The sequence below is a fragment of the Toxotes jaculatrix genome, chromosome 19 (assembly GCF_017976425.1).
Source record: "Toxotes jaculatrix isolate fToxJac2 chromosome 19, fToxJac2.pri, whole genome shotgun sequence".
Lineage (NCBI taxonomy): Eukaryota > Metazoa > Chordata > Actinopteri > Toxotidae > Toxotes > Toxotes jaculatrix.
This window is the reverse complement of record NC_054412.1, coordinates 188,915-213,529: the sequence shown is the minus strand read 5'-3', so window position 1 is coordinate 213,529 and position 24,615 is coordinate 188,915. Positions and strand designations below refer to the sequence as shown.

At 52.2% G+C, this 24,615-nt stretch overlaps 1 protein-coding gene across 4 annotated transcripts; it reads left to right on the top strand.

Moving 5' to 3' along the window:
• The first annotated feature begins 306 nt into the window (after nt 1-306).
• On the top strand, nt 307-23,989 carry cdc42bpb (CDC42 binding protein kinase beta (DMPK-like)). 4 transcript variants are annotated; one of them, XM_041064189.1, is made up of 38 exons: nt 307-1,022; nt 3,281-3,372; nt 5,258-5,341; nt 5,422-5,517; nt 5,613-5,761; nt 6,804-6,897; nt 7,167-7,367; nt 7,886-8,134; nt 8,393-8,636; nt 8,747-8,854; nt 9,452-9,585; nt 9,758-10,000; nt 11,576-11,686; nt 12,363-12,607; nt 12,712-12,817; nt 12,906-13,030; nt 13,116-13,221; nt 13,695-13,757; nt 14,763-14,911; nt 15,013-15,110; nt 15,652-15,731; nt 16,645-16,719; nt 16,809-16,880; nt 17,013-17,118; nt 17,351-17,487; nt 17,987-18,126; nt 18,686-18,767; nt 18,853-19,069; nt 19,196-19,258; nt 19,627-19,868; nt 19,979-20,333; nt 20,444-20,626; nt 20,761-20,878; nt 21,024-21,141; nt 21,319-21,552; nt 22,445-22,553; nt 22,821-22,882; nt 23,206-23,989. In XM_041064189.1, the coding sequence occupies exons 1-38, from the start codon at nt 854-856 to the stop codon at nt 23,326-23,328; spliced, it is 5,382 nt and encodes a 1,793-aa protein (XP_040920123.1). In that variant the 5' UTR covers nt 307-853; the 3' UTR covers nt 23,329-23,989. The 4 variants fall into 4 exon arrangements, with proteins under 4 accessions (XP_040920123.1, XP_040920124.1, XP_040920125.1 ...); XM_041064190.1 differs by lacking the exon at nt 13,695-13,757; XM_041064191.1 differs by lacking the exon at nt 21,319-21,552.
• Nucleotides 23,990-24,615: the final 626 nt, after the last annotated feature.

Below are 24,615 nucleotides of genomic sequence, written 5' to 3'. Positions count from 1 at the left end.
ACTGTTTGTATTGTTTAACTTTGTTCTCTCGTCTTCCTGCTCCTCTAGTTTTGGTTGAATCACACATTTTTCACACGGCAGACAAAAAAACAAGGAACAATGATCAGAACTACAATTTTTATTTTGGATTATTATTCATTATCAATTAATCTAATGATTTATCATTTTTTTTCTGAACCGTTTCAGCTATGAAAGGTCAGAATTCCCAGACTAACGGAGATGCTCGATGACTTTAGGGTGCATTTTATTATGAAATCTTCCCGGACAGGAAGTGCTTTGGTGTCTCGAGCTTGCCGTGGATGATCCAATCTGGATTCAGCCATATTCCCAGCGACCAGCCACACCGGCAGCCGCCTCAAACCACCGAAAAACCCTCGCTAATCCTCCAACGCGCTGTCTCGCGGTGCTAACGGACATTTTGATCGAGGCCGAGCCTGTCCCGGAGCTCCCGGACATGTCTCCGAGCTGAAACACCGACCTGCGGACATGGAGTAGCGGCGGCCAACCCGAGAGTCAACGGTCTGACCGATATCCCGATCTCCGAGAGGAAAGTCCAGATTTACCGGGATTAAAACGGATGTGGAGAACCGACGGACGCGGGCCTGCAGGCTGAACGGCTCACAGCGCGACGGAGCGACGGTAACCGGCGTAGTCTCCCCGACACACCGACACACAGCCTGCTCAAAATGTCGGGAATGTTTTCCCGGAGCTAACGAGCTAGCTGCAGCTAGCAGGCTGAGCTCATCACGACTCGGCAGGAAGCGGAGCCTCGGCGGCGGCTTACACTCGGACTGCGTGGCGGGGCTGTTGTCGGAGTATCAGCGGGAGCGGCGGGTGATCGTCCCGGGTCACTATGTCGGCTCAGGTCCGTCTGAAGCGACTGGAGGAACTGCTGCTGGAGCAGAAGGCACCGGGATGCCTAAGCGTCGAGACGCTGCTCGACCTGCTGCTGTGCCTGAACACCGAGTGCTCCAACTCCCCGCTGAAGAGGGAGAAGCACATCACCGACTTCTTGGAGTGGGGTAAGATCCCAGAGCCGGTCCCGGACTTGCTTTGAGTCCTTAACACACATTACAGAAGCGCCCCCAGGGGCGCCCCCAGGGACGCCCCCCCCCCCAGGGAGGGTCAGGGAGGGCCCCCTCAGTGACGGGTTCCGGGGGAGGGTGGTCAAAGGAGGTTCAGGGATTATTTAGGTGATTCTGGGAGTTTCGGGGTCAGTGAAAGACCTTAAAGGTTGATGTATTTAAAAACCTTGACAGAGGGGTTCCAGGAGTCCTGGTGGGGTTCTAAGAATGAGCTCCAGGCAGGCAGGTTCAAGAGACGTTTCAGGAAGCTTCAGCAGCAGGTTCCAGGTAGCTCCAGGGAGGTTCGTTGGTTTTGTTAATTACACGGTTCCAGGATGCCTTGAGAAGAGCTGGCTTGGGGAAGTGTGTCAGTTGTCTGTGGAGGGTTCTGAGGAGGTGTCAGTTGTGTCAGGGACTGTGGGTTCACTGTGGAAGTCTCTGGGTCTGTGTTGAGGATTTCTAACTCTTCTTTATGGGCTACCTGTGATGCTGAAAGTTTTCCAGGGTACTGTGAGGTGTTTCCAGGACCCTGTGTGTCAGCTTTAGTAATGTGCACAGGTGAGCTCAGGTGTGTGTGAGGGTTCATGTACACAGGAAACAGACTGAGTAGAATATTCTGGGACTGTGTGTGAGGACGCGACGGGCTGCAGCAGCACTCACTGGCCCACTTTGGCCCACTTTGTCCTGGATTAGTCTGTTCCTGTGTAACAGTTTGTCCTGGCCTGGTTTGGTCTGGCCTGGTTAGAGCGGCTGTTTGAGTCTCTGATGTCTGAGTTCAGCTGATCATTAACTGATGAGATGTATTGATCAGTGATAGCTGTCGATTGTAAACTGATTGATGCACCTGCACGTTCGTCCTCTGTGAGGAAGAACTGATCAGATCCATCAGAGAATATCTGCAGCGATCAATAACAGACGTGGACCCGTCAGAGGCGAACAAGGTTCTGAGTCCTGTGAGGGGGTTTCAGATCGAGCGGGCGAGCAGCCCGGTCCGACCTGAGGTGTGATCACCTGCAGAGCGCAGGTGTGTGTGCAGGTGGGTCAGTGCTGCTGTGAACCAGCTGATCAAAGAATCTGATCATCACACACTTCACGTGTCTGTCCAGACCTTGTGTCTTCCGGCTGCTGCTCGCTGTTGGACCAGCTGGACGCTGTGAACGTGAGCGCTTATCAAAACGTACAAACATCCACGTGTGTCAACAGAGACCAGAGCAGCGTGTCACACAGAGATTCATACTGGTTTGAAACCAGCAAACCGCTCTCAGTCTGGAGTCTGTGTGAAGGACAGAGTCAGTCAACGTGAGTAAAACCAGGTGGGTCAGAGTCTCACTGCTAGTTTCTGTCTGACCTCAGCGTGTCCTGCTGGGTGGGACGGGTCAGGGTCTGTCAGGGTGTCCTGTGAAAGGTCTCTGGGTTCGGCAGTGGTCCTGCGTCTAAGGGTTTTCCAGTCAGCCTCAGCTCCTCAGCCACTCAGGAGCAGCAGAGGCTGGTGCTGATCCTGACAGGAAGTGGATCCTCAGGTTTGTAGTGACGGCTCTGTGCTGCTGAGGATTCAGGATCAGTCAATAATCGGTCGGATGGACCGGACTCTGGGGACCAGCATAAAGACCAGAGACAGGTTGGACAGGTGGACAGGTGATAATGATGGTGGATGATCTTCATCCTCAGATTTAAAGTATCAGCTCACCTCAAATGATTCTGAGACTGAGACCATAAACTGTGTGTGTGTGTGTGTGTGTGTGTGTGTGTGTGTGTGTGTGTGTGTGTGTGAGAGTGAGAGAGAGAGAGTGTGTGTGTGTGGCCCAGATAGACCTGGGCCCAGAGCAGATTAATAAAAGATGAATGAGCAGTGGACAGTCTGCAGGGTCTTAGTGCCCCCAGACTGGTGTCTGTGTCAGTCTCCTCTGTCTCAGTGTTGTCCAGTGTTAGAGGTGGACAGATTTTCTTTGTATTGACATTCATGTCCTCACTGTGTGTGAGATCATGTGTAGAGGACAGACCGCACACACGTGACCGTGGTGACACGGAAATGAAATCTGTGTATCTGTGTTTCAGCAGCACTGACGTCAGAGCCCGTCCACTGTCCCCTGTGATTGTCCCCTGTGTCTGTATATCTGTCTGTGTGTGTGGTGATACAGCAGCACTGTCCTGGCTGTGGGACAGCAGTGTCTGTGATCTCTCTCTGTCTGACTGTGTCTCTGTGTTTGTGTCCTCAGTGAAACCGTTCACCACCACAGTGAAGGACATGCGGCTGCACAGGGATGACTTTGAGATGCTGAAGGTGATTGGACGAGGAGCTTTTGGAGAGGTAAGACTTCCTGTTGACCTCTGACCTCCCAATTTTTTAAGGCTGGTGAAAAACGTCCTCAGTAAAGACAGGAAGCTGTGAAGAAAAGCACTCAACTTCCAGTAACGTACAGGAAGTCAAACAGGAAGCTCCGATTATCAGACTTTTCCTTCCCTCTGCCTGAATCCAAACGTCGTCCTCCAGAGACGGAGCCAGAGACGGAGCCAGAGACGGATCCCGACCTGGTCTGATGGAAAACAGCTGCAGCAACAACAAGACTCAACAACCTGTTTTATTTCTGTAATGGATCATTTATGGCTCAGTGACTGCTGTTAATTTATTTCACTGACTAACCTGTAACTAACCTCTGACTAACCGGGCCCAGTGTGCTGTGTGGTGGTGTGATGGTGCTCGGGTCAGTGTGTGTGTGTGTGCGTGTGCGTGTGCGTGCTCAGACCGTCTGTGACCTTCTCTCAGGTCTGGTCACGCCGTCAGGCTAATGGGACCTAGCTTAGCTGACCAACAGGTGGAGGTGAGTCAGACGGACGGGTGGTGGAGGGGGAAGCCGCTCGTTTGCTGGAGCTCGAGGACGCACGGCGTGAGTTTCAGTGAGAAACAGAGTAATCAGAGCTAATCCAGGCTAACATTATCCAGCTAAAATGATCCTGTCTGTCCTCATGCAGGTAACTTTCCACGCTCTGAGGAAACTGTGAAGCCGTTTACCTGTTCAGCACCTACTTCCACAGAGCGCGGGATGTTCCCGCGTCGGACTGGACACGCTTCCCATCCTGTGCTCGTATCACAGCCGGAGTCTCTGTCACATGATCCTCAGATCATCACTGACGTTTTAAAGAGTGAAATGTTTAATGAAACAGCGGCTGAGCATCATGAGCACGTTTCCCACGTCCCGTTAACACACCACTGTTTCCAGTACAGTGATGTTTATCAGTCTGAGCTGTGACACAGCACAGAGCTTTGCTGAGTCACAGTATGGGCAGTGAGCATCAGCGTTTGTTAGTTCCTGTTCAGTTTGATCAGCTCAGCTCAGAGTCCGTACAGAGGTCGGACAGCCTGACACCGGGAGACATTCCTCCTGTGTCTCTTGGTGTCCACGTCCTCTTTATATTGATCCATGGTCTCTTCTAGGCAGTTAGATATTAGCACTCATACAGAGTGTGTGTGTGTGTGTGTGTGTGTGTGTGTGTGTGTGTGTGTGTGGACATATTCTGTTGTCTGGTCCTGGTTTTAGGATCCAGGCTGGGTTTGCATTATGTCTCTGAGTGTCCTCACACAGACTCCTAGACAAGAGTGTGTGTGTGTGTGTGTGTGTGTATTGTCCACATACCAGAGGAGAGGTGTGTCAGAGCCACACCTGCTGCTGCCTCAGGATACACACACACACACACACACTCTTTGTGTGGGGTCAAAGTGTCGTGTGTAATATTAATATGTTGTACGTTTGTACCTATGGCTCTGACCTGTGTAGGTATGGTTGTGGATAGGCACTTGTGTGTTTGAATCTGTGTAGTCTCAAATAGTGTATGTAGGCACTATTACGTATTTGTCTTGTCCATACTGTGTTGTAACAGTTGTGTGTATCACCAATCGCTCCCGGTGAAACATTGTCTCGTCTCACTATGTACTGTGTATATGGCTGAAACGACAATAAAAACCTACTTGACTTGACTTGACTTGACCTCTGACCTCTGACCCAGCTGAACACACAGCAGCACCGGGCCATGTTTGTTCGGTGAGGTGTTGTAGGTGGTGGAAGGTGGTTTGATTCACAGGTGGAGTGTTGGTGGAGGACACAAGGGCCACGGTCTGATTCACCCCCGCCGTCCCCACGTCTCTGTTCGTGTCTCTCTAACTCTGTGTTTATGTCTCGCCCCTCTCTCTCTCTCAGGTTGCCGTGGTGAAGATGAAGCACACAGAGAGAGTTTACGCCATGAAGATCCTCAACAAGTGGGAGATGTTAAAGAGAGCGGAGGTGAGCTTCATCATCATCATGTTGAACATGTAGTGTGGGTCTGCTGTTAGCGTGTTGTCTGTAACATGTCCTCTGTGCAGACGGCGTGTTTCCGTGAGGAGCGTGACGTCCTGGTGAAAGGAGACAGTCAGTGGATCACGACGCTGCACTACGCCTTCCAGGACGACAACTACCTGGTTAGAACGACTAGTATCACTATCACTGCTACTGTTACTGGTCCCTGATGATTGGCTGTGGTGTAGCTGATGTATGTGGACGTGTTGTCCCACAGTACCTGGTGATGGATTACTACGTGGGCGGGGACCTGCTGACTCTGCTCAGTAAGTTTGAGGATCGTCTTCCAGAGGACATGGCCAAGTTCTACGTCGCTGAGATGGTGCTGGCCATCCACTCCATCCACCAGCAGCACTACATCCACAGGTACTGGTTATACTGGTTATACTGGTTATCCATCCTGATGTTCAGCTCAACGCGACTCAGTGCTGTGACCTAGTGGGGCGAGGCCTGTGGTTTCCATGGTCACCGTGGTGGGCGAGGCCTGTGGTTTTAGGGTGCCTTCTTCTCTGTTCTTGTCGGGTGTCATCAGTCACAGTCCACTTCCTGTTCTAGTTGGAAGTCCAGGTCAAACACCTGAGGCGTTCCTTACCTGGTCGGTGGCAGCTACGTGTCCCAGAATGGGGTCTCAGTCTGCTTGGATGGGCCACCCAGGTGCAGCCTGTGTGTGGGGAGACACTGTGCTGTCTCTGTGGATTGACAGACAGACAGTTCCTCGAGTGTTTTGTCTCAGCTCAGACAGGCACAGGTGTGTTCACCTATGTGGAGCCGAGCTGCTGATGTCAGCGAGGACGCCGTTCTGGACATGACGAGTTTGAGCTCCCAGTGACGAGGAGTCCGAACTCTGCGAGCTCCGGACCGAAAGGCTGTGTGTGTCAGAGGAAGCGGTCTCTTCCTGGCAGCAGTGTCCTCTGGGAAACGTAGTTATATCCTGTCCGGCCTGCTCAGCCTTCTCCTTCCTTCCTGTGCAGAGTCTGAAACTCGGCCGTGTTCCATTCCGGTCTGTCACAGCCCTCAGTGTAACTGTGGCACAGAGAGGCGTGGCTGTACCTGGTCCTCAGCAGTACGGTGACACTGATGCTGTGAGGACGTGGTGGGACGGAGACACTGGTCTGAACCGTTCAGGAGTCGTGGCAGAGGGTCGGAGCTGTCCGACTACGTCCCTGAAGACACACTTGCCAGTCGATCACCTTCTAATAATGATGAATAATTTTTCTTCAGTAACCTGGGGAAGTTTGACAGAGTCCAGCCCTGACCGCACTCAGTTCAGTGTCACTTCCTGTGTCAGTGGACGTGGGTGGGGCTGTGGACACGGACGGAGGATGGGAGACTGAGGGGGACGAGCTGAGCCGGCTTCATCTGTGCTTTCAGGTTTTCAAAGGATTTAAAAGCTTTTTGTCTTTCACAGAGACATTAAACCAGACAACGTCCTGCTGGACGTCAACGGTCACATCCGCCTCGCTGACTTTGGATCCTGTCTACGCATGATGGAGGACGGCACGGTAACACAGACACTGTCCTACACACTTTAAAATGCTGTAGTCTCTAATCTAAGGTTTAGTTTAGTGCAACTGCATTTTAGCATAAAGAGAGGTTAGCTTTGATTAGCAGCTGCATCTGTCTGTCTCTGTCTCTCTGTCTGTCTCTGTCTCTCTCTGTGTCTCTCTCTCTCTCTGTCTCTATCTCTGTCTCTTTGTCTCTATCTCTGTCTCTGTCTGTTTCTGTCTGTTGGAGACTGACTCTTCCTGTTGGGGTGGTGGTCTCGGTGCAGGTGCAGTCCTCGGTGGCCGTGGGGACTCCGGACTACATCTCCCCGGAGATCCTGCAGGCGATGGAGGACGGGATGGGACGCTACGGACCAGAGTGCGACTGGTGGTCTCTGGGAGTCTGCATGTACGAGATGCTGTACGGAGAAACGCCGTTCTACGCCGAGTCGCTGGTGGAAACCTACGGCAAGATCATGAACCACGAGGTCAGAAACGCCAGTGCACCACGTCCTGTCCCTGTCCCTGCGTCCTCTGGGATTTAAATAGGTTTCATTTTAAAATGTCAAAGACAGTTTTCGTGTTTGAACGTCTCCAATCTGATATTTAAATATCTGACACAGAATCTGTGAAGGAGAAGCTGTGTGTCAGATTTCAGTCAAACTGAACATGTCTCCACATGATCAGGTATCTGTCCTGTGGACAGACAGTGAACTAGATCAGTGGACTGTCTTCAGCCTCTGACGGATGTGATCAGGAGCAGCAGTGTCTCAGCTTTTCCTCTGCTGCTGTTTCCAGGTTATCTGTTTGTCTCCAGACTCTCGTCCTACTTTCTCTTTTCTAAATCTGAACTCGTCCCTCGGTGGATGGATGCCAGTGTCCTGCTCTCCATTTCTGCCTCATTATCGTTCTGCCTGTCTGTCCTTCGTCCTTCCTCTGTCCGCTTTACTCCACTTTCCCCTGTAGCTAAAAGCCTCTGGGTTTCATTTTTCCTTTTTGTCTCCAGGAGCGTTTCCAGTTCCCGTCCCATGTGGCCGACGTGTCAGAGGACGCCAAAGACCTGATCCAGCGCCTGCTTTGCTCCAGAGAACGTCGGCTCGGTCTGAACGGGATCTCTGACTTCAAGAGCCACCCGTTCTTCAGCGGGATCGACTGGGACGATATCCGGTCTGCGGAGGCCCCCTACATCCCCGACGTGTCCTCGCCCACCGACACCTCCAACTTTGACGTGGACGACGATGTCCTCAAGAACCCGGTGAGGACGACAGTAGCACAACAACACAGTCCCCACTGTAAACCTTTCAGAGTCAAAGCATACCAGTGTTCCCATTATACACCAGTTGAAGCGGCTCCTCAGGCTTTATTATCAAAAACTAAAATTAGACCTAACGTGTCTCACATGAAGACAGACAGCAGCCTGGACCTGTTTTCAGACCCGTCCAGTCTAATTGGGATTTGAATGACCCCATGGCCTTTCCACTGTCTCCAGTCTGACATTGTGTTTTTCCTGCAGGACATTGGCCCCCCAGTGTCTCATACTGGTTTCACTGGTCAGCACCTCCCTTTCGTCGGCTTCACCTACACCACCGACAGCTGCTTCTCCGACCACAGCTCCGTCAGCCGGGCGGGGCACGGCTCTCGCCGGGAGGAGGAGGGGGGAGGAAGAGGAGGAGGAGGGGGGCAGGAGGTGGAGGCGTTCGAGAGGAGGATCCGCCGACTGGAGCAGGAGAAACAGGAGCTGAACCGCAAACTGCAGGGTGAGGGAGATACTGATCTACACCTTCTATATGAGTCCAGCACTCACAGCCCACTGTTTACTGTAGTGTATGTAGCACTCCTGACCTCTGACCTCTGTATGTACCTGTAGAGTCGACGCAGGCCCTGCAGGCTCCGGCTCGAGGGGGAACTCTGACCCGAGACAAAGAGATCAAGAAGCTGAACGAGGAAATCGAACGTCTGAAGAAGAAGCTGGCAGGTCAGAGGTCAACCTGTTCACACTGAGTGTTACTGCAGGACGGTCGGGGTGTAGCAGGACGGTCAGAGTGTGGCAGGACGGTCGGGTTGTAGCAGGACGGTCAGAGTGTAGCAGGACAGTCGGGGTGTGGCAGGACGGTCAGAGTGTAGCAGGACAGTCGGGGTGTGGCAGGACGGTCGGGGTGTGGCAGGACGGTCGGGGTGTGGCAGGACGGTCGGGGTGTGGCAGGACGGTCGGGGTGTGGCAGGACGGTCGGGGTGTGGCAGGACGGTCGGGGTGTGGCAGGACGGTCGGGGTGTGGCAGGACGGTCGGGGTGTGTGGCAGTACGGTCGGGGTGTGGCAGTACGGTCGGGGTGTGGCAGGACGGTCGGGGTGTGGCAGGACGGTCGGGGTGTAGCAGGACGGTCAGAGTGTAGCAGGACAGTCGGGGTGTGGCAGGACGGTCGGGGTGTAGCAGCAGTTTCACTGTGTGTGTGTGTTATGGTAACAGTGTGCTATGCGTAGTAGTACCAGTGGTTCCAGTACCTTTATCAGTACCAGTAGAACCAGTCGATGTCAGCACCCAGGCTTTAAGCCCCGCCCCTCTGCTGTCTTAGACTCTGATAGGCTGGAGCACCAGCTGGAGGAGGCGGTCACACTGAGACAGGACTATGAGAGCTCCGCCTCCAAACTGAAGACCCTGGAGAAGCAGGTGAAGACCCTGAGACAGGAGAAGGACGACATCCACAAGGTAACTACCGGTGAACAATTAACACACCTGGATGGACAGGTAAAGTCTCTGAGACAGGAGACAGCATCCCAGCGTTGAGTTGAATTCAAAGTGCGTTAAAAACAGTGAAATGTGATGGATGGAAATGGAGGTAAAAATATGGGCGTGGCCTCCTGGTGTCCCCTCTGAGCAGCAGCTGTCCGACGCTCTGGAGCGTCTCCGGAGTCAGACGAAGGAGCTGAAGGAGGCTCACTCTCAGAGGAAGCTGGCCCTGCAGGAGTTCTCTGAGCTGTCGGAGAGGATGGCCGAGCTCCGGTCCTCCAAGCAGCGTCTGTCCCGGCAGCTCCGCGACAAAGAGGAGGAGATGGACACCCTCCTGCAGAAGATGGACGCCATGAGACAGGACATCCGCAAGACAGAGAAGAACCGAAAGGAGGTGAGTGCTGCGGGGCGGGGGCGGGGGCGGGGGGGGGGGGGGGGGGTTCCGGGGCTAAAGCTAAGCTGCTGACGGAGGCTCAGCGAGTTTTCTGACATGCAGCGGCCATTTTCTCTCACAGCTTCACTGTTCATCAGCTGCTCTTATTAAACCAGTCTGACAAATATGGGACATTAGTTTCTGTGCCGACTGAAAACCGTCACAGGAGGTTGGAAGCTCCAAGAAAGATAGTAAGAGGACCTTGAGTCAGGCCTTAATGAAACCTGAAGTCAGAAGGAAAGTTAGAATCAAATAAAGCTTCAGCAGATGATTTAGGAACTGACACAGACAGACAGAGAGACAGACACAGAGAGACAGACAGACACACAGAGACAGACAGAGACACAGACAGAGAGACACAGAGAGACAGACAGAGACAGGCTGACACAGAGGGAGACAGAGACACAGACAGAGAGACACAGGCAGACAGAGAGACAGACACAGACAGAGAGAGACAGACAGACAGAGAGACAGATAGACACACAGAGACAGACAGAGACACAGACAGACAGAGAGACAGACACAGAGAGACAGACAGACACACAGAGACAGACAGAGACACAGAGACACAGACAGAGAGACACAGAGAGACAGACAGAGACAGGCTGACACAGAGGGAGACAGAGACACAGACAGAGAGACACAGACAGACAGAGAGACAGACACAGACAGAGAGAGACAGACAGACAGAGAGACAGATAGACACACAGAGACAGACAGAGACACAGACAGACAGAGAGACAGACACAGAGAGACAGACAGACACACAGAGACAGACAGAGACACAGACAGAGAGACACAGCGACACAGACAGAGAGACAGAGAGACAGACAGACACACAGAGACAGACAGAGACACAGAGACACAGACAGAGAGACACAGAGAGACAGACAGAGACAGGCTGACACAGAGGGAGACAGAGACACAGACAGAGAGACACAGACAGACAGAGAGACAGACACAGACAGAGAGAGACAGACAGACAGAGAGACAGATAGACACACAGAGACAGACAGAGACACAGACAGACAGAGAGACAGACACAGAGAGACAGACAGACACACAGAGACAGACAGAGACACAGACAGAGAGACACAGAGACACAGACAGAGAGACACAGAGAGACAGACAGAGACAGGCTGACACAGAGAGAGACAGAGACACAGACAGAGAGACAGACACAGACAGACAGACAGACACACAGAGACAGACAGAGACACAGAGACACAGACAGAGAGACACAGAGAGACAGGCTGACACAGAGGGAGACAGAGACACAGACAGAGAGACACAGACAGAGAGAGACAGACAGACAAAGACATAGAGAGACAGACACAGACAGACACACAGAGACAGACAGAGACACAGACAGAGAGACACAGAGAGACAGAGACAGGCTGACACAGAGAGAGACAGACACAGAGAGACAGGCAGACACAGACACCTGTTTTGCAGGATGGAGGAGAGACCTTCAGAATAAAAGCTGTGTGTGTGTGTGTGTGTGTCTGTCTGTCTGTCTGTCTGTCTGTCTGTCAGCTGGAGGCTCAGCTGGATGATGCGAGGGCGGAGGCGTCAAAGGAGAGGAAGCTGAGGGAGCACAGCGAGGTTTACTCCAAACAGCTGGAGGCGGAGCTGGAGAGCCTAAAGGTCAGAGGTCACACAGAATCACAGTTGTTCTTTTATACTTGTGAGAACACTCTGGCGTTGTGTATTCTCCTCAGTCCAAGCCCGACTTCTCTCAGGTCCCCCTGTGTCCCAGCAGCCCTGTCCCTGACCCGGTGACGTCCCACTAAAATGAAAAACGTCCAGGAGACGACAGAGAAATGACGGAATGAACAGAGACGTAAATGAGCTGAGAAACGAGTGGAGAGTCTGATAGAGGCTCAGTCTGCTTCTCATTTTTCTTTACGTTCAGGTTTATCTTTGTTCACAGGAAGTTTTCATTGAGTTTATCTGATGTTTTCAGTTTAAGGAGAGAATCAGTTCAAGCCCAGACCAGCTGACCTTCCTCCTCATCATCAGTTAATCTGCAAATTATTTCCTCAGGCAGTGGATTCATCGTTTGGGTTATAAAATCAAACAGTGGCCGTTTCATTTAACCAGCTTCACGTCACGAGTATGAAATTCTGCTGAAGAAGAAGTTGCAGCCATCAAACGTTTACGTCAATAGATCAGTTCATCTGCTGATGTTTGAATCAATAAATGGAAATCATCTCCAGTCCTCACTGTCAAGGGTCTGAAACTCAGAGTCCTCACAAAGATAGACTAACACTCACATCCAGCATACACAAGGGGGTCATCGGGGTTCTGGTTGTGGTCCCAGTCTCTGCAGGGTCGGGGAGCAGCTGCAGGGGGGGCGGAGTCTCAGCAGGAGCTGTCCCGTCTGAAGGCGGAGCTTGATAAGAAGGTCCTGTTCTACGAGGAGGAGCTGCTGAGGAGAGACTCGGCCCACTCCTCAGAGATCAAAAACCTCCGCAAAGACCTGCACGAGTCTGAGGGCGCACAGCTCGCTGCCAACAAGGAGCTGTTACAGCTCCGAGACAAGCTGGACAAGGCCAAGAGGGACAGGTGAGTCCTGAACCAGGTCAACAAGAGGGACAGGTGAGACCTGAACCAGGTCAACGAGAGGGACAGATGAGTCCTGAACCAGGTTTCTGTCTGTCCCCTTGCAGACAAACTGAGATGGATGAAGCCGTTGCAGCATTGAAGGAGAAATACGAGCGAGAGAAAAACCTGCTGACAGAAGAAAACCGTAAACTGACGGCGGAGACGGACAAGGTGACTGAGCAGCATCAATAGCACTGTATGTGATACAGCTTCAGTCTGTACAGGTTAAAGTAGGAACCATTGTTTTCTCTCCTGTCAGTTGTGTTCGTTTGTCGACAAACTGACGGCTCAGAATCGTCAGCTGGAGGACGATCTTCAGGATCTGTCGTCTAAGAAAGAGAGCGTGGCTCACTGGGAGGCTCAGATCGCAGAGATCATCCAGTGGTGAGTCGCACTGTCCGGGCCACGCATTCTGCGGGCGTCCACCGGGGGGAGCTCTGCACTCAGTGTCTGTGTTTGCTGTGTTCAGGGTGAGCGATGAGAAGGACGCTCGAGGATACCTCCAGGCTCTGGCCACCAAGATGACTGAGGAGCTGGAAACCCTGCGCAGCTCCAGCCTGGGAACCAGACCTCTGGTAACACACACACACCGATACACACAAATACACATACAGAACCAGTATGGAACCAGTTCAGGTTCCAGCGTCAACACCCGAGACTTTGCAGGTCTGGAAACCTGGAAAAGAGTCCTGGAGAGTGATGAGCTGTCCAGAAAAACGTTTGCTTTTTGTGTGACGTCATGTATCCGTGTTTGGATCAGCTCACCTGTTACCTGTTACCTGTTACCTGCTCTGTCCTGATATGGAACTGGTCATTTGATTATTGTTCATAAAGAGGTTTCCCCCTGAGCCACTGGAAGGCTTTTATTGTGAAAGAGATGGCAGAAGGATGTGTTCATCTTCCTCTTTCCTCAGGTGGAGAAATCAGAGGCTCCTCCCCCTCTTTGAGTGATTACAGTTGTTGTGTTGGTTCCACTTCTGTCTGCACTGTGTTCCTGTGTCACTGTTACCTGTTACCTGTCGATTGTTCTTTTAATCTGTCACCTTAGCCTGAATCAGGAGTGGCCACGCCTCCTAGGAAGCCCTGGCCTCCTATTGGTGGAGACATGAGGGTGAGTGTGTCAGTCACTGCCTCCAGCCAGTCAGGATTCACTCTGACTCATTGTGGATGCAGTTTAAGTAGCTTGCATGGCTATTGGCTCGCATGGCTGCCACTCATAATAAATACTTAGTGATTCCAGGGCCCCTGAGGCCTCCAGGTTCAGTGAGAGGATCCAATCACCTTTGAGCTCCTGATGTTTGTTGTAGTAGCACAGGTTGTAACTACAACACATGAAACATGGATGCTTCAGGATCCTCAGAGTCCTTGAAGGATTCTAATAGTCTTTGGGTTCTTCAGTGGGATCTGAGGGGACCTGGAGGTAGATCCAAGTTTACTTGATAGCGGCACATGGGTCATTTAGAGGTGCCGAAGGTTTTAGGGAACTTTGAGGGAGTTCTGCATTGTAGGACTGCAGGAGCCAAGTGGCAATCACAGCGTCTTAGGGATCTGAAGGGACCTGGAGGTAGGTCCAAAGTCCTGCAGGAGTCTTTTAGGCGTCCTAGTGCTCCTCAGATGAGTTGTTTTGGTTCTTGAGACAGGCACAAGGTCAGGATTCTTGGAGGGGAGTCTCGCTGTCCTGGGCGGCGTTAGGGATGTACTTTAAGAACTGCAGAAATCTGTAAGGTCCATCATGAGATCTTCAAAAACAGATGTTTAAAGGTAAATCCCTCAGAGTGACCCGGGGTCGTCCCTCAGGGCTTCCAGTACAGGGTGGAGGTTGGCTGGAAGCAGAGAGGGTCGGGGGAGGAGGAGTGTTATATGCTGATGTCATATGTTGATGTCACCCAGTGATATCATTCATGAGGAAGGTCACGGAGGATCACACACCATGGTCACATGGCTCTGTTTTGGCTGCTCTGATTGGCTGCCTGCTCCACCTGTTGCTGTCGGTCTCTCACCTGAGAAGCTTCCATGGTGTCACTCTCCAAACCGGTCTTCAAGAACCTCGAGCAGGTCCAGTTGTCTTTGTATAGCGTTTGGAGACAGTTAATGATCAGTGTCTTTGTCCCCCCAGGACCCCTTGTGGAAGGTGCGTCGCAGTCAGAAGTTGGACATGTCGGCTCGTCTGGAGCTTCAGTCGGCTCTGGACGCGGAGATCAGAGCCAAACAGCTGGTTCAGGAGGAGCTGCGCAAAGTCAAATCTGCCAACATCAACCTGGAGAGGTCAGAGGTCACACTGACAGACACAGTCTCCCCTCACCTTCTGCTTCCTGTCTCATCTGTCCGTCCTCGCCTGTCTCTCTGTCTCACCTGTTTGCCTGCAGTAAGCTGAAGGAGTCAGAGGAGAGGAGCAGGGAGATGGGGGAGCAGATGGAGAATCTGAAGAAGGAGATGGAGGAGAGTCGCTCCCACTCTGACAAAGGTGAGACTCCCTGTTAGTTCCGCCCACCCTCACCCACTCACTCCAGCACCAAACGTGAATTAATCCATCGCTGAAAATAGTCCTCAGCTAAGTCTCTGAGCTTCTTTAAAACTGAAGCTGGACGTTTGTGAGGAGTCATCAGCTTCAGCTGGCACCTGTGGGTCTGGAGCTGAGATCCACGGACAGAGGAGGGGACGCCACGCCGATTCAGCAGGGAGGACAGTGACAGTGACATGTCTGCCACAGTAAAAGTTACCATACAAAAATGTCATGGAAGAAAAGAAAAACAGGGCTGTTCCTCATATTTTGATGACACAAAGAAAATATAGGAGATGCTAATTATTATTGTCTGTGTGTGTGTGTGTGTCTGTCTGTCTGTCTGTCTGTCTGTCTGTCTGTGTCTGTCTGTCTGTCTGTCTGTCTGTCTGTCTGTCTGTGTCTGTCTGTCTCTGTCTGTCTGTCTGTCTGTCTGTCTGTCTGTGTCTGTCTGTCTGTCTGTCTGTGTGTCTGTCTGTCTGTCTGTCTGTCTGTCTGTCTGCAGGTCTGAAGCTTCCAGACTTCCAAGACTCTATCTTTGAATATTTCAATACCTCACCTCTGGCTCCAGACCTCACCTTCAGGGTGAGTCACCTGTATGTCTGTCTCCCTGTTTGAGGACCTGAACTAGAATGAGGGGGACTGACGGGGACTGATGGGGACAGACGGGGACTGACTGGGACCGGCGGGGACTGACGGGGTCTGACAGCTCTTTCTGTGCTCATACTGTGATAAAGAGACAAACGAGCCTTTAATAAAGTTTGAGTGTGTGATATGAATAAAATATTGTCACTGCTCAGAGTTTGAACCCAAAACAAACTGAGCAGCAGGTCACATGATGGTGATGTCACTCAGGTGTAGAGTCTGAATTTGTTGTTGTTTGTTTCTCTCTGTGACATCAAGGCGTCAGTTTGCTCCGCCTCCTCGCTGCTCGCTCTCTGGGAGGAAGTAAGTTCACCTTTTAGGTACCCACAATCCTCTGCAGCGACTAGCGGTTAGCTGTCACACCTAACCTCAGTCATAGCTGTTTGCTTGTTGCTAATAGTTGAGTGTTAGTCATAGGTAGACTCCACCGTGAGGCGACGTAGGGTAGAGACCCCCCCCCCCCCCCCCGTGACCTCAGCAGCGTCGGGCCACTCAGAGCACTGTGACCTGTAAACAGAAGGCCCTGAGGCCACACCTACGCTTCATCAACACGCTTGCGTAGACAGCGACATCATTGTTCACATACTTGTGTACTGTGTGTGTATGTGGAGGACTGAAACGTGCGTCCCCCAGGGGACAGATTAGGGTCGGATTGTCCTCGGCCGAGCTGTTTCCTGTTCGTGCATCTTGAAAAGCGCTCTGCCATCAGTTTCTCCGTGTGACGTCACGCTTGGTTGTTTCTCTTGTCACAGCGCGACGCAGCTGAGCAAATCAAAGTGTCCTCACTGTCTCACGAATGTCCTGTCATGGTAACGTGATGATGTTTTTTACATGTTGTCCGTCTGACCCGCAGACCACAGACATAGACTCCACAGCCCAGAGATCAGAAACAACCCCCCCCTCTCCCTCCACCACCTCCGAGCACGAGGTCAGTCCCACGCTCTGCGTACGTACGTTTAAGTGTTATATGTGACAGTTTGTCCACCTGATTGAGTCTCTGTCCCTCTGTGTCCACAGGAAGTTAAAGCAGCATCAGTTCCTGCGAGCCCCTCCCCCCCCTCCCAGGGCTCAGTGCTGCCCACACCAAAGGTATCGGCCGCGCTTCAGTCGTCCACAATAATAAAGTCAGAGGACACGTGACCTGGTGGTGAGACGCCGGGGACATGGCCTCTGAGTCTTTACCTGGATTTCTGAATGAACATCATGTGTTTGCGTTTTCAGCCCAAAGCTCATCAGCTGAGCATCAAGACTTTCTCCAGCCCAACGCAGTGCACGCACTGCACCTCCCTGATGGTTGGACTCATCAGACAGGGATACGCCTGCGAAGGTACAACATTAACACACACTGACGCACTAAACGTTCAGAGTGTGCGCTCACTGCCGCCTCTGGTATTCATCAGTGTCACTGTTCTGTGTTTTGATTGGGCGACAGCGGGGTGCACCATCACAGCCGCACCTGGTGCTGCCTGCCGGCTCAGGGCTGTCTGAAATGCTCTGATCTGATTCTGTCTCACCTGAAGAGAAAGATCTTCTCAGTGTGTCTGTCCATGTCTCTGCAGTGTGCTCCTTCATCTGCCACGTTTCCTGTAAGGACCACGCCCCCCTGGTCTGTCCTATCCCAGCAGAGCAGGCCAAGAGGCCTCAGGGCATCGACGTCCAGAGAGGCATCGGCACCGCCTACAAGGGCTACGTCAGGGTAAGAGCGGCGGAGAAGGAGTTCCCCGGTGGTTGTACTGTGGTTGTTCTGTGGTTGTTCTGTGGTTGTTCTGTGGTTGTACTGTGGTTGTTCTGTGGTTGTTCTGTGGTTGTTCTGTGGTTGTTCTGTGGTTGTTCTGTGGTTGTTCTGTGGTTGTACTGTGGTTGTACTGTGGTTGTTCTGTGGTTGTTCTGTGGTTGTACTGTGGTTGTACTGTGGTTGTTCTGTGGTTGTACTGTGGTTGTACTGTGGTTGTTCTGTGGTTGTACTGTGGTTGTACTGTGGTTGTACTGTGGTTGTTCTGTGGTTGTACTGTGGTTGTTCTGTGGTTGTACTGTGGTTGTACTGTGGTTGTACTGTGGTTGTTCTGTGGTTGTACTGTGGTTGTACTGTGGTTGTTCTGTGGTTGTTCTGTGGTTGTTCTGTGGTTGTACTGTGGTTGTTCTGTGGTTGTTCTGTGGTTGTTCTGTACCAGACTCACATGTGGTCTTTCTGTCAGATTCCGAAACCCAGCGGGGTGAAGAAGGGCTGGCAGCGGGCGTTCGCTGTGGTGTCTGACTGTAAACTGTTTCTCTACGATGTCCCAGAGGGAAAGTCCACCCAGCCGGGGGTAGTGGCCAGTCTGGTCCTCGACCTCAGGTAACCTGCCCACCTGTCTGTCTGCTCACCTTTTCCTGTTGGGGCACCACCTTCAAATGAAGCATAAGCATCAGCAGAACATTCTGTCTGTGTCTCTGAAGAAAAACAGGAAAATGAGTTGGTGATAAATGAAGGTTATTTATTATCTCAATGTCTAAATGTCTGTAACTAACCAACAGCCGAATAAACCTGAATGGATCACTTCAGTTTGGTGACAGTGAAATAACGTTGGTGGATCGGGGGGAACCAGAGACAGGATGGGGGTGGGGGACCAGAGACAGGATGGGGGTGGGGGACCAGAGACAGGATCAGAGTAACCAGAGATTTCTAATACTTCTAATCCAAAATGGGTCAGACAGGAAGTGGATGTTAGTGGGTTAGAGTTAACAGCGGCTCTCTCGCTGGGTCTGCGGTTCTAATTAGACGCTCCGTTACACTGACTGTCCTTAAAGAGACTCGTTGAACAGTCAGGTGTAGCGTCTGGGTCCAGGTGAGTTTGCCTGATGTTGTCTCCCAGTTGTTGATGGGGAAACTTGTTCTTGTGCGGTTTCTGTTCCAGGGACGAGGAGTTTTCCGTCAGCTCTGTCTTGGCGTCAGATGTGATCCATGCCACCAGGAAGGACATCCCCTGCATCTTTAGGGTAGGAGACCCCGTCCCCTCTGACCCTCCACTGTCTGACCTCTGACCCGAGGTCTTTCCTGACTATGTGTTGTTGTCGTGATCAGGTGACGTCATCGCAGCTGATCTCACAGCTGTCCTCGGTGTCTCTGCTGGTCCTGGCAGAGAGTGAGGTGGAAAAGAGGAAATGGGTTCGGATCCTGGAGAGTCTGCAGAACATCTTGACCAAGAACCTGCTCAAGAGCCGGCAGGTCCATGTTCTGCACGAGGCCTATGATGCCTCGCTCCCCGTCATCAAGACCACGCTGTCAGCCGCCGTGCTCGGTCAGTGGCTGCCTGCAGTGTTACTGACGAGCTGCAGCTCTCTGTAGCCGACTGGTTTTCCTCTGTGATGTTGTATTTACTGTCTCATGATTGTAGAGGTTTGTGAACTCTTTCCTCTGACTGCAGATCGAGAGAGGATCGCCCTGGGGACGGAAGACGGACTGTTTGTGGTCGAAGTCACCAGAGACGGTGAGATGGACATTTGGATGTTTGCATCCAACTCCTGCTTCAGCTAAAATCATGTTTCATATTTAGGTAACACAGCAGGACATAAAACCAGGTGCAGCTTCAGAGTGTGTGAAGTGTTAAGGGATTGGACAGGAAAGGACAGGATTTGACGTCATGTCTCCCTGAGGACAAACTTCTCTTGGAATTTAGAGCCTCTCCTTGTTCACATTTACAGTCAAACCACAGTCATCATTCAGCTCAGTAACACACGTTAAACTTTCCCTCAACAAAAGCCAGAACTGTCTCACACAGTTTGGTTTGTCTGGGCTGAGACATCTCGTCTAACTTTCTGTTTGTAGGACATAAATAATCTCTGTGTCTCCCTCCAGTGATCGTACGAGCAGTCGACAGTAAGAAGGTTTATCAGGTTGATTTGATCCCGAAGGAGAAAATCATCGCTCTCCTTTGTGGACGGAACCGTCAGGTTCACCTTCATCCCTGGGGGGTGCTGGAGGGCGCAGAGCCTGCCTTTGACATCAAGCTGACAGAGACTAAGGGATGCCAGGCTCTGACCACTGGGGTGCTCCGACCCGGAGGCCCCGCCTGCCTCCTGGCTGCTGTCAAACGCCAGGTGAGACGAGGGACAGTTGAGCTGGAGCCGTACCCGAAAACCTCTGCTCTTCCTGTGGTTCTGGTTCTGTTCCCGTTCCAATGCCGTGCTTCTGTTTGCGTTCCCTCCAGGTTCAGTGCTACGAGATCACTCGAGCGAAGCCTCACCATAAAAGGCTGTGGGACGTTCAGGCCCCGGGGGTGGTGCAGTGGTTGGGTATGGTGAGGGAGCGGCTGTGCGTCGGGTATCCCTCGGGCTTCGCTCTGCTCGCCCTGCAGGGTGAGTCGTCCCCCATCAGCCTGGTGAGCCCCGCTGACCCGTCGCTGGCCTTCCTGGCCCAGCAGCCGCTGGACGCCCTGCACGCCCTGGAGGTGGGATCCAACGAGCTGCTGCTCTGCTTCAGCCAGCTCGGCATCTACGTGGATGGACAGGGCCGCCGGTCACGAACACAGGAGCTGATGTGGCCCGCCACGCCGCTCGCGTGCAGTACGTCACTCATGTTGGTGCTCATGTCATTAGGAGAGAGGACACGTTGGACTAGTCAGACCAGGTGCAGATCAGTTGCCTCGGTGTGAAACCTGTCCTTGTCTCTCCAGGCTCCAACTCGTCCCACTTGACGGTGTACAGTGAGTACGGAGTCGACGTCTTCGACATCCACACCACCGAATGGGTTCAGACCGTTTCCCTCCGCAGGATCAGACCTCTGAACGTTGAAGGGACGTTAAACCTGCTGAGTTCAGAACCTCCTCGTCTCATTTACTTCAGCAACACCTCATCAGGTAACGACCAATCACACGTTAACCAACCAGCACCTGAGCCTGAACCCACAAACACTACGCCTCCATGACGCCACGACTCGGACTCTGATGTCTATGTCTCTGATGTCTCTGTCTGTCTCCCCGTGTGTCTTCAGAGGGCGACCTCACCATCCCGGAGACATCGGACCATAGCAGGAAGTTGATGGTTCGAACTCGTAGCAAGAGGAAATTTCTCTTCAAGGTTCCTGAAGAGGAGCGACTTCAGCAGAGGAGGTGACTCAGCGAAATCGAACAGTGACATGACAAACTCCTTCTCACTCAGTTTAAACTTCGACAAGTTTAACTTTCGTGTGTGTGTGTGCGTGTTATTTGTGTGTGTGGCGTGTGTGTGGCGTGTGTGTGGCGTGTCTGTTTCCAGGGAGATGCTGAGGGATCCGGAGCTGAGGTCAAAGATGATTTCTAACCCGACAAACTTTAACCACGTGGCCCACATGGGACCAGGAGACGGGATGCAGGTCCTCATGGACCTCCCTCTGGTAACTCCTCCTCTTTACATCACGTGCTCCTCCTCGTCACACCGGCATGTTCTCCTCCCCCACCTCCTCCCCCATCTGACGGCTCTGTTCATCGCACTGACTCCTCCTCTTTTCTCTCCTCCTCCTCCTCCCTGTCTCACCTTCCTCACCCCCTCCTCCTCTTCCCTGATTATTCAGGTTGGTGATGTCACCTCCTTCTCTCCTTCCCCGTCTCCCTCCCCCTCCTCCTCTTCCTCCCGTCACACCCTCATCTCTCCCCCCTCCAACTTTGAGCACGTCTATCACATGACATCGGCGTCGGCCGGCGCCTTCTTGCAGAAAGATGCCTCCTCTTCCTCCTCCTCCCAGCAGAGCCTCCTGCAGCCTTCCTCCTCCTCCTCCTCCTCTCCCTCCACCTCCTCTCTGGGAAGGGTAGGCCAGCTTCTCTCTATCTCCCTTACCCCCTGCTCGCCCTGCTCGCCCTCCTCCCCCCACTCCCCCCTCCTGTCTGGTCTGCTGTGGTCAGCTTGTTGTGTTGTGAAGCTCCTCTGTGTAAACCTGCGTTCAGCTCAGGTGTCATGGATCCTTACGTTACATTTACACAGCCTGCGAGCGTTCAGAGCTTCAGACACAGCGGAGGGCCTGAGCTCGGCCTGAGGGTCAGAGCTCAGCCTGAGGGTCAGAGCTCAGCCTGAGGGTCAGAGCTCAGTCTGAGGGCCTGAGCTCAGCCTGAGGGTCAGAGCTCAGCCTGAGGGTCAGAGCTCAGTCTGAGGGCCTGAGCTCGGCCTGAGCTCGGCCTGAGGGTCAGAGCTCAGCCTGAGGGTCAAAGCTTGGCCTGAGCTCAGCCTGAGGGTCAGAGCTCAGTCTGAGGGCCGGAGCTCGGAGCTGGACCTGCTGATTTCAGCCCCCTGATGGAATGACAGTGTTGAACATATTAAATTAAATTCCAGCAGCTCTTCCAGTGTCTGAGGACCAGTCCTGCTCCCTGTGTCACAGCCCCAGAAACTACATATCCCATGAGTCTAAGCTACAGCTGTTCTGTGTTTCTGAGGGTGCAGGGCTTTATTCTACCACAGGGAGGCGCTACTGACAAGCTTCAGTCTGTTCCTGTGGCTCGTGTGTGTGTGTGCACGCGTGTGTGTGTGTGTGTGTGTGTGCGTGTGTGTGTGTGTGTGCGTGTGTGCGCGCGCGTGTGTGCACGTGTGTGTGCGTGTGCTTTTGTGTGTGTGCGCGTGTGCACGTGCGTGTGCACGTGCGTGTGCGTGTGTGTGTGCGTGTGTGTTTACGTGTGTGTTTACTGGCCTTCTGTTTTGTGTGTGTGCAGAGTGTGATGCCTTCTTCTCAGGACGATCCTGTTAAAGATAAGCCCCGCCCCCTGTCCAGTATCTCCCGGCAACAGAGAAGCAAGACACACATCACCCGCACAGCTTCAGGTACACACACGCACACACACACCATCAGTGTGAGCTCACCTGTGCGTCACTGTATCCAGGTGGAAAGTTTAACAAACTCAGTTATCAATCAGTTATTAAAATAATATTTACTGTAAAATTTGCTCTGAGCTTTCAGTCGGTGTCTGTGGTCATCATCCAGCTCAGACCTTTGACTGAAGGTTATTTAATCAGAGAACACCTGTACAGGTGCAGTGCAGCCGATCAGCTGATCGTACCTCCTATCATGGTGTTTTTCTATTGCTTCAGATTTTGGGGGAGGAGCTTCATCTCGTGGCGTCTCTGAACTAGAGCAGGACCTGGACCGAGAGGTAAAACACGCACACATCAGGTTCTGGATGACGTCACCTGTCATGTGACGTTTGTCGCTTTCTGATTCACTTTCAAAAGAAAAGTTTCCAACTCTCACGACAGCCTGTCCCGTACGGTTACCATGGTTACGAGTACACTGATTCGTACGCTACGAATCAGGAGCTGCAGAGCATTAAATAAACGTTCTGTTAACACTGATGGAACCGAGCAGAACCAGAACAGCTGTGGATCCAAATGATCGGAACTTCAGTTCACAGTGAACCTCTCTCTGTCTCTCTCTCCCTCTCTCTCTTTTCATATGTGGTGAATGTCTCTCGCCCAGCTGGACTCGGACTCCACCAAACACTCGACCCCCTCCAACAGCTCCAACCCCAGCAGCCCCCCCAGCCCCAACTCCCCCCACCGCAGCCAGCTCACCCTGGACAGCCTGGACCCTGAACCCTGAGGCCCCGCCCCCTGCATATGTGACGGGGGAGAGGATGAATGAGCCAATCAGGCTCCGGACTGAGTTTAGATTTTACCTTAATGATTTTATTGTAGCGGGGTGAGTCTGAGCTTCCTGCTGCTTTTATTTTGTTGGATTTTACTTGCTGGGAAGCCCCGCCCCCTGGTTCTAACTCTGCCCCTGCTGGCGGCTGCTGTGTTTGACCTTTGACCTTTACTCTGATTGGATCTGTGGGACCAGTCGCCGCTTCCTCTTCTTCTTCTTCGTTATTAAAGAACTTCCTGTTGATCTTTAGCGGGCTGTTAGCCGCTGAACTAAGTGTGGCTAACTTCCTGTCAGACGGGAGGTCTCACTCTGATGGAAAAACACTGTATGAATTAATTTTTAAATTTTGTTAAAGTTGCACATCGTCATCATCATTTTCATCGTTGTTGTTGTAGAGAAAAATAATCTTTGATTTGTGTCCATGATGATCTTTCCTGTTGCATCCTCCTTCCAGACGCCGCCCTCTGACCTCAGAGCTCAGGTGGAGTCAGGTGAGGGCGGCGTCACACCTGAACACTACTGCTCCGTTTCCTCCAGAATCACAAGTTCAAGAATCTTTGTAACTAAAACCTGTTAGCAGCCAAACAGAAAACACAATAAAAGAATCTGAAGAGAGGCTTTTCTGTTCTCTGTGTCAGTGGAAAGAACACCTGGACAGGTGAGCCAGAAGCCTGTGAACGTGAAGCTGTAGGTCAAACACAACCCTTAAACAAAAGATTAAAACAGTTAAAAAATAAAAATGAGACTGTGACATCATCAGCGGGTCACTCCAAAGTGTTTTTCTCATGTTTAATTCAGGTCAGACTCCAGGCTCCTCATTTAGTATTTATTAATCCCTCAGTTGTGTCTGACAGGTTGATGAATGATTAATGAGGAGGCGGGGCCTGTCTCTGCCTGTTTACACACTGGGATCCAGCCAATCACAACATTTGGATGAGAGCAGAGCGACAGCAGAGCCAATGAGAAGCAGAAGAGGAATCAGGTCAGGGAGACACGTTCATCTGTAAACACGTTCATTTGCATGTTGTTTCTGAGGCTTTCAGCCACGTCTCCTGGTCATCCTCACACGACGGACTCAGTTCTTATGTTTCTTGTGTTGGGCCTCAGAATGAGCCTGTAAGATGCTGTGAAGGTGAAAGAGTTTGCAGAGTCTCTGCGGTGCGGCCCACGTGAACGTGGGTTTGCTGTTCTCGGGCGAGCGGAGGTGAAACCACCTCGGTGTCCCTGAGTCTGCTTCACTTC

What these genes read in the sequence shown, in the direction of transcription:
- cdc42bpb (XM_041064189.1), top strand. Translation starts at nt 854, where the DNA reads ATGTCGGCTCAGGTCCGTCTGAAGCGACTGGAGGAACTGCTGCTGGAG. An exon ending in AGAAGGACGACATCCACAAG is followed by an intron (nt 9,586 to 9,757) that starts GTAACTACCGGT and finishes CCCTCTGAGCAG; the next exon opens with CAGCTGTCCGACGCTCTGGA. An exon ending in CTTCAGCAACACCTCATCAG is followed by an intron (nt 20,627 to 20,760) that starts GTAACGACCAAT and finishes GTGTGTCTTCAG; the next exon opens with AGGGCGACCTCACCATCCCG.